Here is a 14,333-nt window from a genome sequence, read left to right on the forward strand (position 1 = left end):
TAATTGTTATACAGTCCCCCAATGCCTCTTGGATATTAATCCGGTGATCCAGATTGAAGATTGCATGATTTGCACCAGATATATTCTCCTCTAACATGGACACTTATGTTCTTGAGAATTCAGCTTAGCATCAGCATGTTCCAGAATGCTAGGAATCTCTAGTAGAATGCAGAATTGAATAAAAACATTCAAAGATATTATTTTTGTACTTTAAACAGCATAGCAACCATCCAGCTCATAAACAACACAAACAAACCATCAGCTATAACAGTAGAAATGCTCTAGCATAGATGACATTGCAAAACCAGGGATGCAGTATCAGGGCGAAGAAATATATATATCAATTATCACGTTATTATTTGGCTACAATTCCGTGTTCTTTATTCACCATGGATAAAATTAAATCCACTTAGCCCAGGAGCATCCATCCAGCCTTAACCCAAAAAATAACCTCTTGACACCACCAAATCGAACATGACTGGAAGTGCCACCTTCCTTCAGCTACAACTGTTTCATTGATACATGGTAACATGAACAAACTAGACAAGAACCTCGAGTTCAAGTTTCTCTCAAAAGAGCATATAATAAACACAGCAGTAATTATAGAATGGTAGCAGCAAGCGCCTAATCCGCACGGGATTGGCCGGCACGGGATGAGAGAATGATGCCCACAATGAGACCGTAGAGAGCTAGCGCTTCTGCAAAAATGAGAATGAGAATCATGCCCACAAAGAGCTTCGGCTGTTGTGCATTTGCCCTGAAATCAGTTACACAGAGAAGTCAAAACAAAATTTCAATTTCCAAATAAGCACATAATGCCTCCATACAAGGAGAAACATCAGCTAACATCCAGGTGAAAGCCACAATGCCACATAAGCTATTAAATGGGCTGTATAAACCAAAGAGGAATAATAGGATGAAATGGTTAAGACATTCTAACTGAATTAATTTAACTAGATCTTACACATAATAATTGTATCCAAACTTTTATATGAAATTATCCAAATAAATGAATTATCAATCTCTTCCAGAGTCACTATAAATGCACTGGTAGCAGGAATACTAAGTGTATAAACATGCACAGATCAATCAACTTGGGTACTTATCCAAGAGCGTGACCATGTAAGTGTTAAGGTTGATCACGACAGTGGACTCCAAATTTTTCAACCATACAAGTACTATGCAATGATCCTTGTGCACCCACTACCCAACTACGATTCACATGAGAACTAAGATACGGAGGAACCAGTAGCGTGTGTTCTTCTAATGAACACTATTTTCTCAGGTTATAAAAGTGTTTCAAAGAGTGTCGTATCAAAACATATAACAGGAGGACGATGCATAGCATTATCTACATACCATCATTAAAATGAGAGGACATAGTCAAAGTCTAATGAATATTGTAAAAGTGGTACCATTTGTGTGAATCCATCAAAAGGAATAAATGCATTAGGCTAACAAAGATCTATAACTTGGAATGCTAATAAGTGCCTATGATACATGGATTTTGGTTCTTATGACTTGAATGGTGATAAAGAAAGTGTGCAACACCATTGTACACTCGCATTCTTAGTGCGACTAACCCTATAGCACTTAATAGACAAAGTATCAACATTATGGACAGAATCTATTTGTTAATCCTTCAGGCATTAATAAAAGTAACAGACAGTAGCAAAATCAGCTTAAGAGATATGTGATCAACGACAGTTGCTACAAACATAAAGCAAGTCTAGGTCTTTTTACCTGACACCAGCATCACCAACGATGCCAATGGCCATGCCAGCAGCAAGCCCCGCGAGGCCACAGGCAAGCCCGGACGAGAGGTGGGCGTACCCATCGAAGAGGTAGTAGGGCTTGGCCTTGGGGTTGATCCCGGTACTGATGATGACGGCGATGATGAGGCCGTAGATACCGAGCACACCAGCCATGACCACGGGCACGATGGACTTCATCACGAGCTCCGGCCGCATCACGCCCATGGACGCCACGCCGACGCCGCTCTTCGCCGTCCCGTACGCCGCGCCCATGCCTGCGCCGGACCAAGCAGAACAGCAACAGCTGCGTCAGCAACAACAACAGCAGCAGCAGCCGCCCCCGATCGGGCCGAATCTAGCGGAGCGGGAGGCGGAACCAGCGCCGGCGCGCCCGGGATCGGAGGCCGGATCGAGCCGGGGCATGGCGCCCCGACGACAGATCGGGCAACGAATGGCGAAAAATCTAAGCTTTCCGAAGGAAAAACCGCAGCTTTCGGTACGGGAGCGCTTGATCGCGCGAATGGGGGGGGGGGGGGGGGGGGGAGACGCACATGAGAAGATGAGGGCGGCGGCGGCGCCGAGGAAGCCGAAGAAGGGGGCCGTCTCATCGCCGCTGAACGCCGACGACATCTTCTTGCCCTACCTGTTCCTCTCGCCGTGGGGTTGCTCGGTCTCGGGGCGGCCGCGTCGCCGGGGTGGGGAGGAAGGGAAGGTGGGCAGGCAGGCAGATGCGATCTCTCTCGAGCGGAGGCTGCCTGGTTTCTTTTTGTTGCGACTTCCCCCACCCCGATCTGATCTGAAAATCTCCAGACGCGAGAGCGACGATGGGGCCCACCGCGGGTTTCCCATTTTGCCCCTGCGTCTTGGCTACGTGGACGCGACCATTCTGGCCGGGTAGAAGTGTAAATTATGTGCACATTCTGATATAATCTGCTCGTATTACTAGCACTAAGCGTAATAAAAATCATGGACAAGCAAGAGGTGGAAGTAGTGAAATCATGGACAAGCAAGAGGTGGAAGAATGGTTCTCTAGCGGAAGAGAATGCAGAAAGAAATTTGAGATTAGAGCAGGGGACAAATGTATTAATAAGAAATCATACACTACAAGATTTGTGATGTTTCCCAACAGTTTTTTTCCTAATGATCAATAATTTTAGTATTTTTTTCTGTTGTTTCTTTCAAGAATGGCTGACAATTTGTTAGTATGATTTACATATTTCTAATAGTTTTTATTCAATCACCAACAGAATATTTCCTGACAACACTCATTATATACTAAAAACTGTTGGTCGCTTATAAAAAAATTGTTGGGAAAAGTTAACAATCTTGTAGTGACATCATAGAAACAATTACTTACTTTTTGTATGTGTTTGAGTATTTCTCCTAATATATAGTCACTTCGGACATATATACAGTAGTGATGTTTTGAATTTGGTCTAAGTCAACCATTTTAAACATTGGTTGCATGTTTCTTTTTTACATTTCAAGATTGTACCATTAAAAATATACTAGTACATTTGTCTCGAAATATGTATACTTTTGGTAAGCTTTATGTGTATTTTGGTCAAACAAATGCTAGTCCAAGACATTGCTTACTTTGGCATGCTGATTAATACTCTGTTATATGTTCTAAACAGATGTCGTTTTAGAGTTGAGTACGAGGTCTGAGAAAGTAGAATAAATGAAAACCTTATCCCTTATTTAATCCTTCCTATTGATTAATGCATGTATAGATCCTTAGGTGAGATTGGAAATGAGAAGTGTATGATAAAACATTAGTTTTCTTTTAGTAAACAGGAGGGGATTACTCCCTACTAATTATATATATTAAAAGATAAACCAAATCTGAACATTATAAAACATTAGTTATGAGCTTTATTTACATAAGCTGTAGAATCAATACATTTTGATGATAATGCCAAAGCATAAAACATCTATTTTGAACAGGAGGAAATACACTTTTATTCAATGGGGCTGATAAAATGGCCAAAGAAATTTCCACTCAACCATAAAATTTAGTCAAAAAGGTGCCAGAATTTAAAGTACAAGAATATGCTGTTACGGGATCCTCACAGCCTGAATTGTAAGTAACAGAATTGTCAGTAGAGTTAAGGAAACGGGCGGTCTAAACTGTTTGGGCCAAATGTGACCCTATGGGCTGACCACAGTCACAGCCCATCACAGGTCTGGACCATGGGCTGCATGCCCCACAAAGATGGCCAGATTCTCATGGGCCTCGCAGTCACAAAAGTAACATCACACACATTATCATCAACAGTGTACTGAAACGGTTCAACGTAGCAAGGCAAGCAAATGGATTACCAAAAATCAGACTAAAAAAAAGCTACCTCACCACCTAACATACATGCAAACATGCCTGCAGAGCTCCGTCTAGCAAACACCGTTTGCTTAGCCATCAAATTTTGTCTAACAAAAACTGCTTGTTTAGATTACAGTAAAATCCATCTAATTAAAGCAATATCAAATACTAAGAAATGATTGCGTTGGGAGAGACATAGAGCTAATGAAATATTTAAGCAGATGTTACTTTTCTGATTTCAATGTATTTGTATTTATTAAGGATCTAGAGAACCAAATAAACAGTCTGGTCTTCACTCACAACTGTTGTTGTTAATTAGGAGTAATATGATCATTTTTCGCTACTAGTAATATATCTAAAATTTTATAAACGAACAATCTTTGTGTCCAAGGGTGTACGCCGTGCTTCACTAAAAGTAGCCCTTTTGTTAAAGTTATCACTGCCGGCAGGCTGCTCGCTGATTTTGCTTCTCCGACGACGGCACAAAAAGGCTCCTAACGTGACGTCAGAGTGAACGTCCGCATGCAGCTCGGTCGTACGAGCGAGGTAGACTAAGTTGCTACGTGGCACTAGGCCACTAGAGAGCATGCAGAAGCGACGGAAAAACCCAACCGACGTGGCAGCAGCCGGAGCACGCCGCCCTGCTCGCGCGCGGCCACCGTTCTTCTGATCGATCAGGCTCAGAAGCCGCCGCCGTCCCTCGGCGCGGCTATAAATCCCGTCGCGCGACGGGCCGGGGATCACACGCAGCCGGCAGCGGGAGATCACAAACCGGCCCTATCTAGCTAGGCACGAGATCGATCGAGGAGAGATCACCATGGCCACGGCGGGCGAGGACGAGGCCAGCAGGGCGAGCTCCGCCGCCGCCGCCGGCGGCGGGAGTAGGGGGCGGTGGTCCCTCCGCGGCATGACGGCCCTCGTCACCGGCGGCACCCGCGGCATCGGGCGCGCCGTGGTGGAGGAGCTGGCGGCGCTGGGCGCGGCCGTGCACACCTGCTCCCGCAACGAGGCCGACCTCCGCGCCCGCCTCGCCGAGTGGGACGCCGCCGCCGCCGCCGGCGCCACCCGCGGCGCCGTCACGGGCTCCGTCTGCGACGTGTCCGCCCGGGACCAGCGCGAGCAGCTGCTCCGCGACGTCGCGGCGCGGTTCGCCAACAAACTCGACATCCTGGTGAACAACGTCGGCACCAACTTCGGCAAGCCCACCACCGACTACACGGCGGAGGACTACGCGTTCCTGATGGCCACCAACCTGGAGTCGGCCTACCACCTCTGCCAGCTCGCGCACCCGCTCCTCCGGCGGGCGCCCGGCTCCGGCGGGTCCGGCTCCGGCGGCAGCGTCGTGCTCGTCTCCTCCGTCTGCGGCGCCGTCGCCGTCGGCACGGGCTCCGTCTACGCCATGGCCAAGGGCGCCATGAACCAGCTCGCCAGGAACATGGCCTGCGAGTGGGCCCGGGACGGCGTCCGGGCCAACGCCGTGGCGCCGTGGTACATCCGGACGCCGCTCGTCGAGGGGGACCTGTCGCGGGAGGCGTACGTGGAGAGCATCGTGGCGCGGACGCCGGCGCGGCGCGTCGGCGAGCCGGAGGAGATCTCGTCGCTGGTGGCGTTCCTCTGCATGCCCTGCGCGTCCTACATCACCGGCCAGACCATCGCCGTCGACGGCGGCATGACCGTCTACGGCCTCTACCCAGCTGACAATTGAGCAGTGATCGTCGTCTTCCTCTACCCGGTGTTCTCAACAGTCAACACCGCGTTTTATTTTGAGTGAATCTTATACTTTTTTGAGCGAAAAATAAGTGAAGCGTTACCTGCAGCCTGCAGATGATCGTCCGGACTGCTAAATAAGTGAAGCTTTTATTACTTTGAGCAATATGTTAGCAATTTATGTAATGTTATGATGTTTCCAATAATGATAATAAAAAATATTGAAAATAATTTTCATAGTGAGTCTAGTAACACCTGTCTTAGAGCAATGAGACTCTAAATGCTAAATGAGACTCTAAATGCTAAATGAGAACTCTCCTGGCGCTGGACAGCTAATAGCTCCTATTCTTCCAAGTCCGCCTTTCTGGCACAGTTTAATGGTTCTTATTGCAGTTTCAAGGCCAGCTACATCTGGAAAGCACATGCTGAGGGGAAGCACAAGTTCTTTGCCTGGCTTTTGGTTCAGTCTAAAATTCTCACCGCAGACAAACTTATCAAGAGGGCTTGGTCGTGTGATCCAAACAGTCATTTATGTGACTAAGAACCAGAGACCGCAGCTCACCTTTGTCTTCATTGTGTGTTTGCACAAAAGTTTGGTTTCTGATGCAGGGTTGGTCTAATGGTGTAGTGAAGACACTGGAAAAATGAATTGATATCGAAGCATGGTGGATGTCTTCCTTGCAGCCGATACCTCAAGAACAGCGGAGACATGTAGTAGCCCTGCTCATGTACACGGCATGGAACATTTGGAAGGAACTGAATAGAAGAGTTTTTGAAGGGAAATTGATGACAGCTCCGTTGGTATTCGGCTGCATTATATTCTAGAGGAGTTGGGCCTGCGACAAGCGGCCTTGAGAGCCCCGAGCGTCACGTAGTTCCTATATTATTCTTACCTTTGATGAGTTTGTGTGTTTCCTATTTTATGTAATATCTTTTTAGATTTTTGTAAGACTCTGCTTCTCCTCCTTAAATGATTTGGCAGTGCTTCTACTGGTTTCTTAAAAAAAAAGAACTACCTTTATTTACAATTTATGTTGTTTGCAACAGGTCATCGTTTTTTATTTGATGGATTCAATTTGTGAGTTCTGATATTGCAACATATATATAATTTTGAATGTTCCAAAAAGTAAGCGTTAGCGTTGCAAACCATTTTGAGTGGACATTGCATGAGACATTATGTACATGTTGTGGTGGACATTTTATATCTCGGAATTAAATATCACAGTCAATTTTATATATGATTTCGTATGTTGCCATAGGCGATATCCGATGTTACCTTAGTGAATTTTCAATGTTGCAATGGAGCGTCTGAAAGGAAATTTTCCATCGGATGGCCGGACGCTAGCAGCGCCGAAGTTCTATACATCTCCACCCAAGAATACGTCGACAGATGTGTACACACGATAGCTTATTAAGTCTTTCCTTTTTTTTAATTAGAACAAGTCCATTTTACCATCCCTGAACTTGTCAAGGAGTCTGGATTACCCCTCTAAACTACAATACCGGGAATAGAACCCCCTCAACTCTCAAAACCGAATAAATCACCCCCCTGAACTATGTGGAGGCACTTTCCCGCAGTAGGTACCACCTGTCATTCTTGCATCTCTCTTTCTCTCTCCCTCGAGCTCCACCAGCAGGGTCAATGCCGGCATCGCATCCCCCGCCGCCGCCCGAGCTCTCCTCGCCGCGCTCGCCCCGTTGCCTGAGCTTGGGTCGCGTCTACATCCGGGCGACACGCGAGGACTTGGGCCCAATGGCGGAGCTCGAGCGGCGGAGCTCAAGCGGCGGGGCTCGATCGACGGGGCGACGCGGCCAGCGGGTGGAGCTTGAGTTGCGAGGCGGGGCGGATGATGGCGGAGCTCGAGAGACGGGACGAGGCGCGGCGTGCATGCGGAGCTCCAACAGCGGGGCGATGCGGCTGGCGGCGGAGCTCGAGAAGCTGTGGACCAGCGGCCGGCGGAGCGTGGGTGCGGATAGGGGCGGGTGGGCCAGCGGCGTCGAGCTGGCTGAGGAGGGACGTGCGGGCTGGCCGAGGAGGGGTGCACGAGTCGGCGGAGCGTGGGTCCTCGACGCCGAGATGGCGGAGGAAGGGTGCTCGGGTTGACGGCACGCGGGCCGGCCAAGGAGACCCGCGTAGGTGAGCGGAGCACGGGCCGACAGAGAGAGTGGAGTGACAGGGTGGCACAGGAGTGGCACTAGGGCAGCGTCAGAGAGGCGAGGAAGAGAATCTGGCGGCGGCGGGAGAGGCAAGCGCGGAGGGCTCGAGCGGCGGAGGGGGACACGACGTGGGCGTTGACCCCCCTGAGCTCAGGGGAGAGTGTAGCGAAAATGGCCTCTCATGCCATATTTCAATATATTGTTTTGGCGATTGATGACACAAACAACACTTCTTAGGCTTTTAGGTTCAAGTGATGATAAAGAGAAGATAGGCAAAGTTAAGCCCGAAGGGCCGCCCCTACGGGGGTTCCGCTCTTCGGTCGGTAGCACCAGAAGAACCGACGCATGAGCATCGGTGCATCCGATGGTTGTCGGAAGAACCGACACCATGGTATTTGGTGCAGAAGGGAATCGAAGCCAAGTCAGCTTATAGGCACCGGATGAACTGATGGTTCAAAAAGGGGCATGGGTGCATTGGGCATACTGTGTACCAGAGATGATGTCAAGTGCCCAGGAGAAGATTCTTCAGCACCGGTTCAACCGACGGGGCATCGGAGCATTGCGTCGGAGCATTGACATCAGCAGAAGAGAAGAGCCCAACGACTAGTCAAGTTGCTGTGAGAAACCGGTTGAACCGACGCCCTAAGCATCGATTTAACCGATGGTCCCTGGAGTCGCTGTAACTGTGTCAGAGAAGCCAACGGCTACTTCAGTTGCTTAGAGTGACCGGATGAACCGACGCTACCCATGCCAGAGGCGTCGGTTCATCCGATGATACGCAAACTGAAGAAACGAGAAAGAAGCTATATGCAAAAATGGTCATATAGTGGAGAAGAGGAGATAGCTTGACCTTGGGGTCACTACGAGCTTCCTCAACGGAGAGTAGGATTCACACGTGGGTGCACGAGGTGAATCCGAACTTCGGTCAAACAAATCACCGTGTCTTCATTGCATCATCTCTATTTCGGTTTGATTTACTTATCTTGCATTTATAGTTTTGAGCTTGAATTGTGCTTCCGCTCGATCTACTTGGGTGTGCTCTACTTGTGTGTATGGATTTGTTTATATTGTTAGAAATACTCTGCAAGACACATATCCCAAGTTTCTTATAGGTTCAAGCTCGAGAGGGGATTTGTTCCTGCTGACTGGGCTGTCTGCCTGCACAGACCGGTCTGACCGGTCCAGGCAGTCCCAGCAGGGATTAAGCACCAAATTTTGAAGAAACGCCTATTCACCCCCCCCCCTCTAGGCTACGACATCGCGTGATCAAGATCCTTTCAATTGGTATCAGAGTTTTGGTCTCCGGATTAAAGCCTCACCGCTTGGAGAATCACCATGTCGACATTTTGCGAGGTACCATTTGAGCCCCTTGGTATAAATGGCTCAAACTATATTTCTTGGTCAGCTCATATTCGTAATATGCTAAGGAACATGGGTCCTTCTTTTGAGCAAGCCATAAAGACTAGCATTCTACCTAAAGGACTTAAAAATTTGTCAAAATTGTCAAAAGAAGAAAAGGAATGCTTGTTGTGTAATCATCGTGTAATTGACCTCTTGTTTGAAAGCATGGACAAAGATTTTGCAGATTCTATACAAGAGGAGAAGAAATTTGCAAAGATACGTCTTGATGCATATAGTCTTTGGAAACTTCTAGAGGCAATATGCGAAGAAGATAGTAACGACGAAGATCAAGAAGAAGATGAAGGGTCACTAGAGGAGTATATCACTTCAGAGAATCATACTCATCCTCTTGTGACTTCTTCCGATGATCAAGGAAGAAAAGTAGCAAAGTCTGCTGGTTCCCTGTTGGAACCGGTCAGACCGGTCTGTGTGACCGGTCAGACCTGTCTGACCTGGGGACAGCGCAAAGAGAGCAAAAAGTGCTCCCGACGGCGATCAAGGCAAGCAAGAGCTTCATATGAGTCAACATATTCGAGTGATGTTGATCACAAGTGCTTGATAGCCGAAATCAAGAAAGGAGATAACCAAGGAGTTGAGCAAGCAATGAAATTCAAAGAAGAGCTTGACAAGCTCAAAATCATCTATGCCTCCTTGGTAAGAAAATCAGAGAATTTATCTACTAACTCCTTGTGTCGGATTGACTCTTTAGAGAAGGAGAATCAAGTGCTCAAGGCAAGGTTGGAGAAGCTCACTAGTGAGCATGTGGCTTTGCAAGAAACTCATACGGAGCTTGAAAAATCCTATGAGATGCTTGTGCACTCACATGTCTCACTTGAAGTGGCTCATGAGGTTATGGCTACAACGGTAAAATCCTATGAACCTCTATCACACACTTGCACATGTTCACAAGTTCAATTTGACTTGACTTGCACTAAACCATGCTGTTCTCAAGCAAGCCAATCTAGTATTGAGCAAGTATTTGTAGAATCTTGTGATGACTTCATTGCACGAGAAAATGAAGAACTTATGAATGAAGTAAAATGACTCAAAGAACAAGTGATTAAGATGGAGGGCAAGGAGAAAGTGAGACCTTCTCAAGATAACCGCGTCTCCGTGGTGAAGAAGCTTGAGAAGGGTTCAAACATAACTAGATCAACTCTTCAACAAGATCAAAAGAGTATCAAGCACAAGATTTCAAGAAAGAAGTGTCTAGGACACATCAAGTGCTATAGATGCCTAGAGAAAGGGCATTATGCAAGAAATTGTCAAATCAAGCCCGATGAGGAAGAGCGACTTTCAAGAAGTCAAAGAAAGCTTCCAGAAAATAGAGTGTGCTTTGGATGCAAGAAAAAGGGGCATATGATCCACTGCTATCCTCAGCAGTTCAGGTCTGACCAGACCGGTCAGACCGGTAATTCCCGACCGGTCAGACCGGTTCAGGCCAGAGCTGCTACAGGACTCATCAAGAAGCCCACAAAGCCCACTCTTCCACTCAAGAAGACTTGTGATGCTCAGAAGTATAATAATAAAGTTAAGAGCACCTTCGTCAAGCTTAAGCACCGAATTTGCTACACTTGTCGAGAAAAAGGACATATGAGCAAGGATTGCCGAAACGGTAATTTGCTTAACTCAAAACTTGTTCAATATGATATTGCTAAGCTTGGGAAGGACAAAATGAATACTCATGCTACTAAGGTGATCAAATCACCCAATGTTAGCATAAGAGCTATTTGGGACCCCAAGTCTATTGTGGCTAACGTTGTAGGGCCCAACAACATTTGGGCACCAAAGAAAGCTTAAAAGGTTGCAGGTACATGGAGATGCACTAGAGAGCTTGGTTCTTTGAAGTTTATTGTGTATTCATGTCATTGACCAATTTCAAGGAATAATCTTGCATATCTTCATCCAATGCTATCTCGGTAACTCGTTTTTAATTTTAAATTGCATTAGTCACTTAACTCTTGCCGTGAGATGCGCTTAATGGCTCTTGTGTAGAGCAATGTCTTATTTTAGTGCAGGTACGCAAATATATCTAGTAGACATTCATTGAAGCTAGACATGAACAAATTCAAATTGAAGGTTACTGTAGTTTGACTGGTGTGACCGGTCTGACCGGTCCATCAGACCGGTCTGACCGGTCTAGACCAGAAAACTGCAGCAAACTGAAGAAACGAGAAAGAAGCTATGTGCAAAAAGGGTCCTTCTTAGTGCATATGCTTTATAGGCATCTCTTGGGTCATGAACTTTAGGCTGTAAGAAAATCTAGCACAATTCCAATTAAATATCTTTTTATGTGCTTTATGACCAACTTGTTAAAGTAGTCTCTCATAGTCCCTTAATATGGATAAAGTGCATATAAAAGAAATTCAAAACTCTTATGCACTTATTTAGGGGGAGATCACTTTACAATTTGTGTCTTTGGGACTAACATTTTCCTCGAGTGAATGTGTAGTCTCTTATAGTGTTGATTATGCTCTTTATGGATCCAATGAGAGTTAATATAACTATACCCATCCAACGGATCAAATATCGATTGACAAAGCATAATCATGAAGTACTTGTGCTACATTGAACACTATATCTTATTCTCAAGAGCTAGTGTTGTTTGAAATTCTTATGCACAAGTTTAAGTGGCTAAATGGCAAAGGTATGTCTTCTACTCATTATGCTTTACCTTTGAGCATCTAGGCCATGTATTAATGTTAGTGTGTGCATTTGTATGCATCAAGCTCAAGAAATCTTGTCACCTAGATATTTAGCTAAAACCTTCCTAATTATGACTAAGTGTCAATCTTGTGGAAAATTGAGTAAGGTTTGTGCTAAGCTCTCTAGTGTGGTGATAGCTTGACTTGTAGCATGCTTTGAGTGTTATATGATAGATGTTTTTTGAAAAACTCAACTAGCATGATAAGTTGTGTGTCATATTTGAAAATATTTGGATCTTGGTCTTTGTGACCGTATCAATCTACTTGTGACTATAGTTCTCATTGATTGCTTGGTGGCTAGTCACAAGTAGTGAGACTTTCTCAAGTCCATAGATCTTTATCCTAAACACTTCTCTCATCCAAGGACCAGTTATTTTTGGAAAATCTTATCTCCTTGAGAAGTAACAAAGAGCCATCACTCGGAGAAACATTTCTCATCAAAATTCTCTTCATCTAGTTCTCTTCTATCCATTCATTCCATTGTTAGCACTTAAAGTCAGAAAAGTATGAATATGTGGAGAGTGCTTAACCAATTGAGCAAGAAATTATCATTCTAAAACTTCTTTGTGATCAAAATACCCGGATACTCCGGAAATTAGCCCGGACAGTCTGGACAGTCAAGTTTCTGGCACCCCAAGTGCGACCGGTCTGACTGGTATATCAGACCGGTCTGACCGGTCCAGCCCGGTAACTTCTATTTACCCTCTCAGCGGGATAAAACAGTCAAAATCTTCTCTCTTTTCACCGTTTTGCCACCGACTCCACTCCTCCTTCACCCATGTGCCGGTCTCTCTCACATTTCCCTCTCCATCTTCACTCCATTGGAGATTTGGAGTTCTAGCCCTTGTTTTGGTTGCTTCATCACATGCATTGGGGCTAGAAGGGGAAAATCAATCCGTGGTGAAGCTGGTTTTGAAGTTCCTCACGAGTTCATCTCTCTTCCAAGGTATCACATGTTTCCCTCGCCCGATCTCTTAGCTTAGCGCATATCTTTTCAATCCCTTTGGTCCAGTAGGTTCTGCTAGGCCTAGGAACTATTTCCTAAGAGATTGAGAAGTTTCGTGGCTCGCATTGCTCGGAATCAAATCCTAGGGTTCGGACGCCACCCGACCGGTCTGACCGGTCCGCCCGAGCGGTCAGACTGGTCGGTCTGGCCAGAACCTAAAATCATCAGTTTAAGCCACAATTTGCTTTGTAAAGTGCTAGATAATCTTAACATTGTTTATCAAAATTCTCTAGCATTTTTTTCCTGAACAGAGATCATCAAAACCGAGTCTTTCTCCAGTTTCTGTCAGGGACCGGTCTGACCGGTCCATCCGGCCGGTCTAACCGGTCTGTGACTGACAAAACTCGGTTTCCAGTTTTCTAGTGCAGTTCAAATACTTCATATCCAGATCTTGTGGGTTGCTTCTCATGATCTAATTTTAGCTCAATATTTCTCTATCTCAGATTGGAAATCATGTATAAGAGAAACCGTGAGAAGAGGAGCAAACTCAATGAGGATCGAGTTGCACGAGCAGCTGGAGTTGGTTCAAGCAGTGGTGGTACCAAGGCAGCTGCAGTTGTGTCCGCTTCACAGCCTCTTGTAGCAGCTCCTAATCAGCGTCAGTTGAGGCCTAAAAGGGCCAAGACAGGGGCACAGCAGATGGACATTGACGAGTCATCCGGCAATGACACAAAGGAGGATGCACCCTACTTGAGAGATCCTCGTGATGATGAGGACACTGAGACAGATGCAGATGCAGGTGCAGATGATGCTAATAATTATGATGATGGGTCAGAGGAGAGTGCAGTAGGCAGCTCAGACTTGGAGGGTCATGTGGTGACTCCAGCTATTCAGATTCCTATCAGGCAGGCCGGTGTAGAGATTGTCAGCTACTACAACACCGGGATGACAGCGGCTGCACGTTTGCTGAGGCGTCAGAGTCCTTTGGATGTCCCAAAGGACACCGTGGACTACAGGTTTCACACTCGGTTTCAGCAGGACTTCTATCAGACTGTCATTCTTGCCAAGGCAGGGATTGCTTCAGAGGCCCAGTGGGTTGATTGGACACATATGGCAAACTTGGGTCATGAAATCTGTGATGAGGTGGCTCAAATGTGTGAGGACAGGCACATCAAGGACATTATGGGGTTCCAGCATGATTAGAACAAGGAGGTTATAGCCCAGTTCTACACGACCGTATATTTTGGGCATGATCCAAAGAATGGCAATGAGAGGACTATCTACTGGATGACAGATAGACATCACTACCAGTGTTCCTACACTTCTTTCTGCCGTTACTTGAG

At 46.2% G+C, this 14,333-nt stretch overlaps 2 protein-coding genes across 2 annotated transcripts; one reads left to right on the forward strand and one right to left on the reverse strand.

Moving 5' to 3' along the window:
- Positions 1–321: 321 nt before the first annotated feature.
- Positions 322–2,558, reverse strand: LOC120643735 (V-type proton ATPase 16 kDa proteolipid subunit). Its single transcript, XM_039920199.1, has 3 exons — positions 2,306–2,558; positions 1,744–2,029; positions 322–757 (listed from the first exon to the last, which is right to left on the reverse strand). Exons 1-3 carry the CDS (start codon positions 2,382–2,384, stop codon positions 625–627), a joined length of 498 nt encoding a protein of 165 aa, XP_039776133.1. The 5' UTR covers positions 2,385–2,558; the 3' UTR covers positions 322–624.
- Positions 2,559–4,837: 2,279 nt separating this feature from the next.
- On the forward strand, positions 4,838–6,106 carry LOC120643736 (tropinone reductase homolog At5g06060-like). Its single transcript, XM_039920200.1, has one exon. The coding sequence runs from the start codon at positions 4,892–4,894 to the stop codon at positions 5,777–5,779; it is 888 nt and encodes a 295-aa protein (XP_039776134.1). The 5' UTR covers positions 4,838–4,891; the 3' UTR covers positions 5,780–6,106.
- Positions 6,107–14,333: the final 8,227 nt, after the last annotated feature.

Source organism: Panicum virgatum, chromosome 8K (assembly GCF_016808335.1).
Source record: "Panicum virgatum strain AP13 chromosome 8K, P.virgatum_v5, whole genome shotgun sequence".
Classification (NCBI taxonomy): Eukaryota; Viridiplantae; Streptophyta; class Magnoliopsida; order Poales; family Poaceae; genus Panicum; species Panicum virgatum.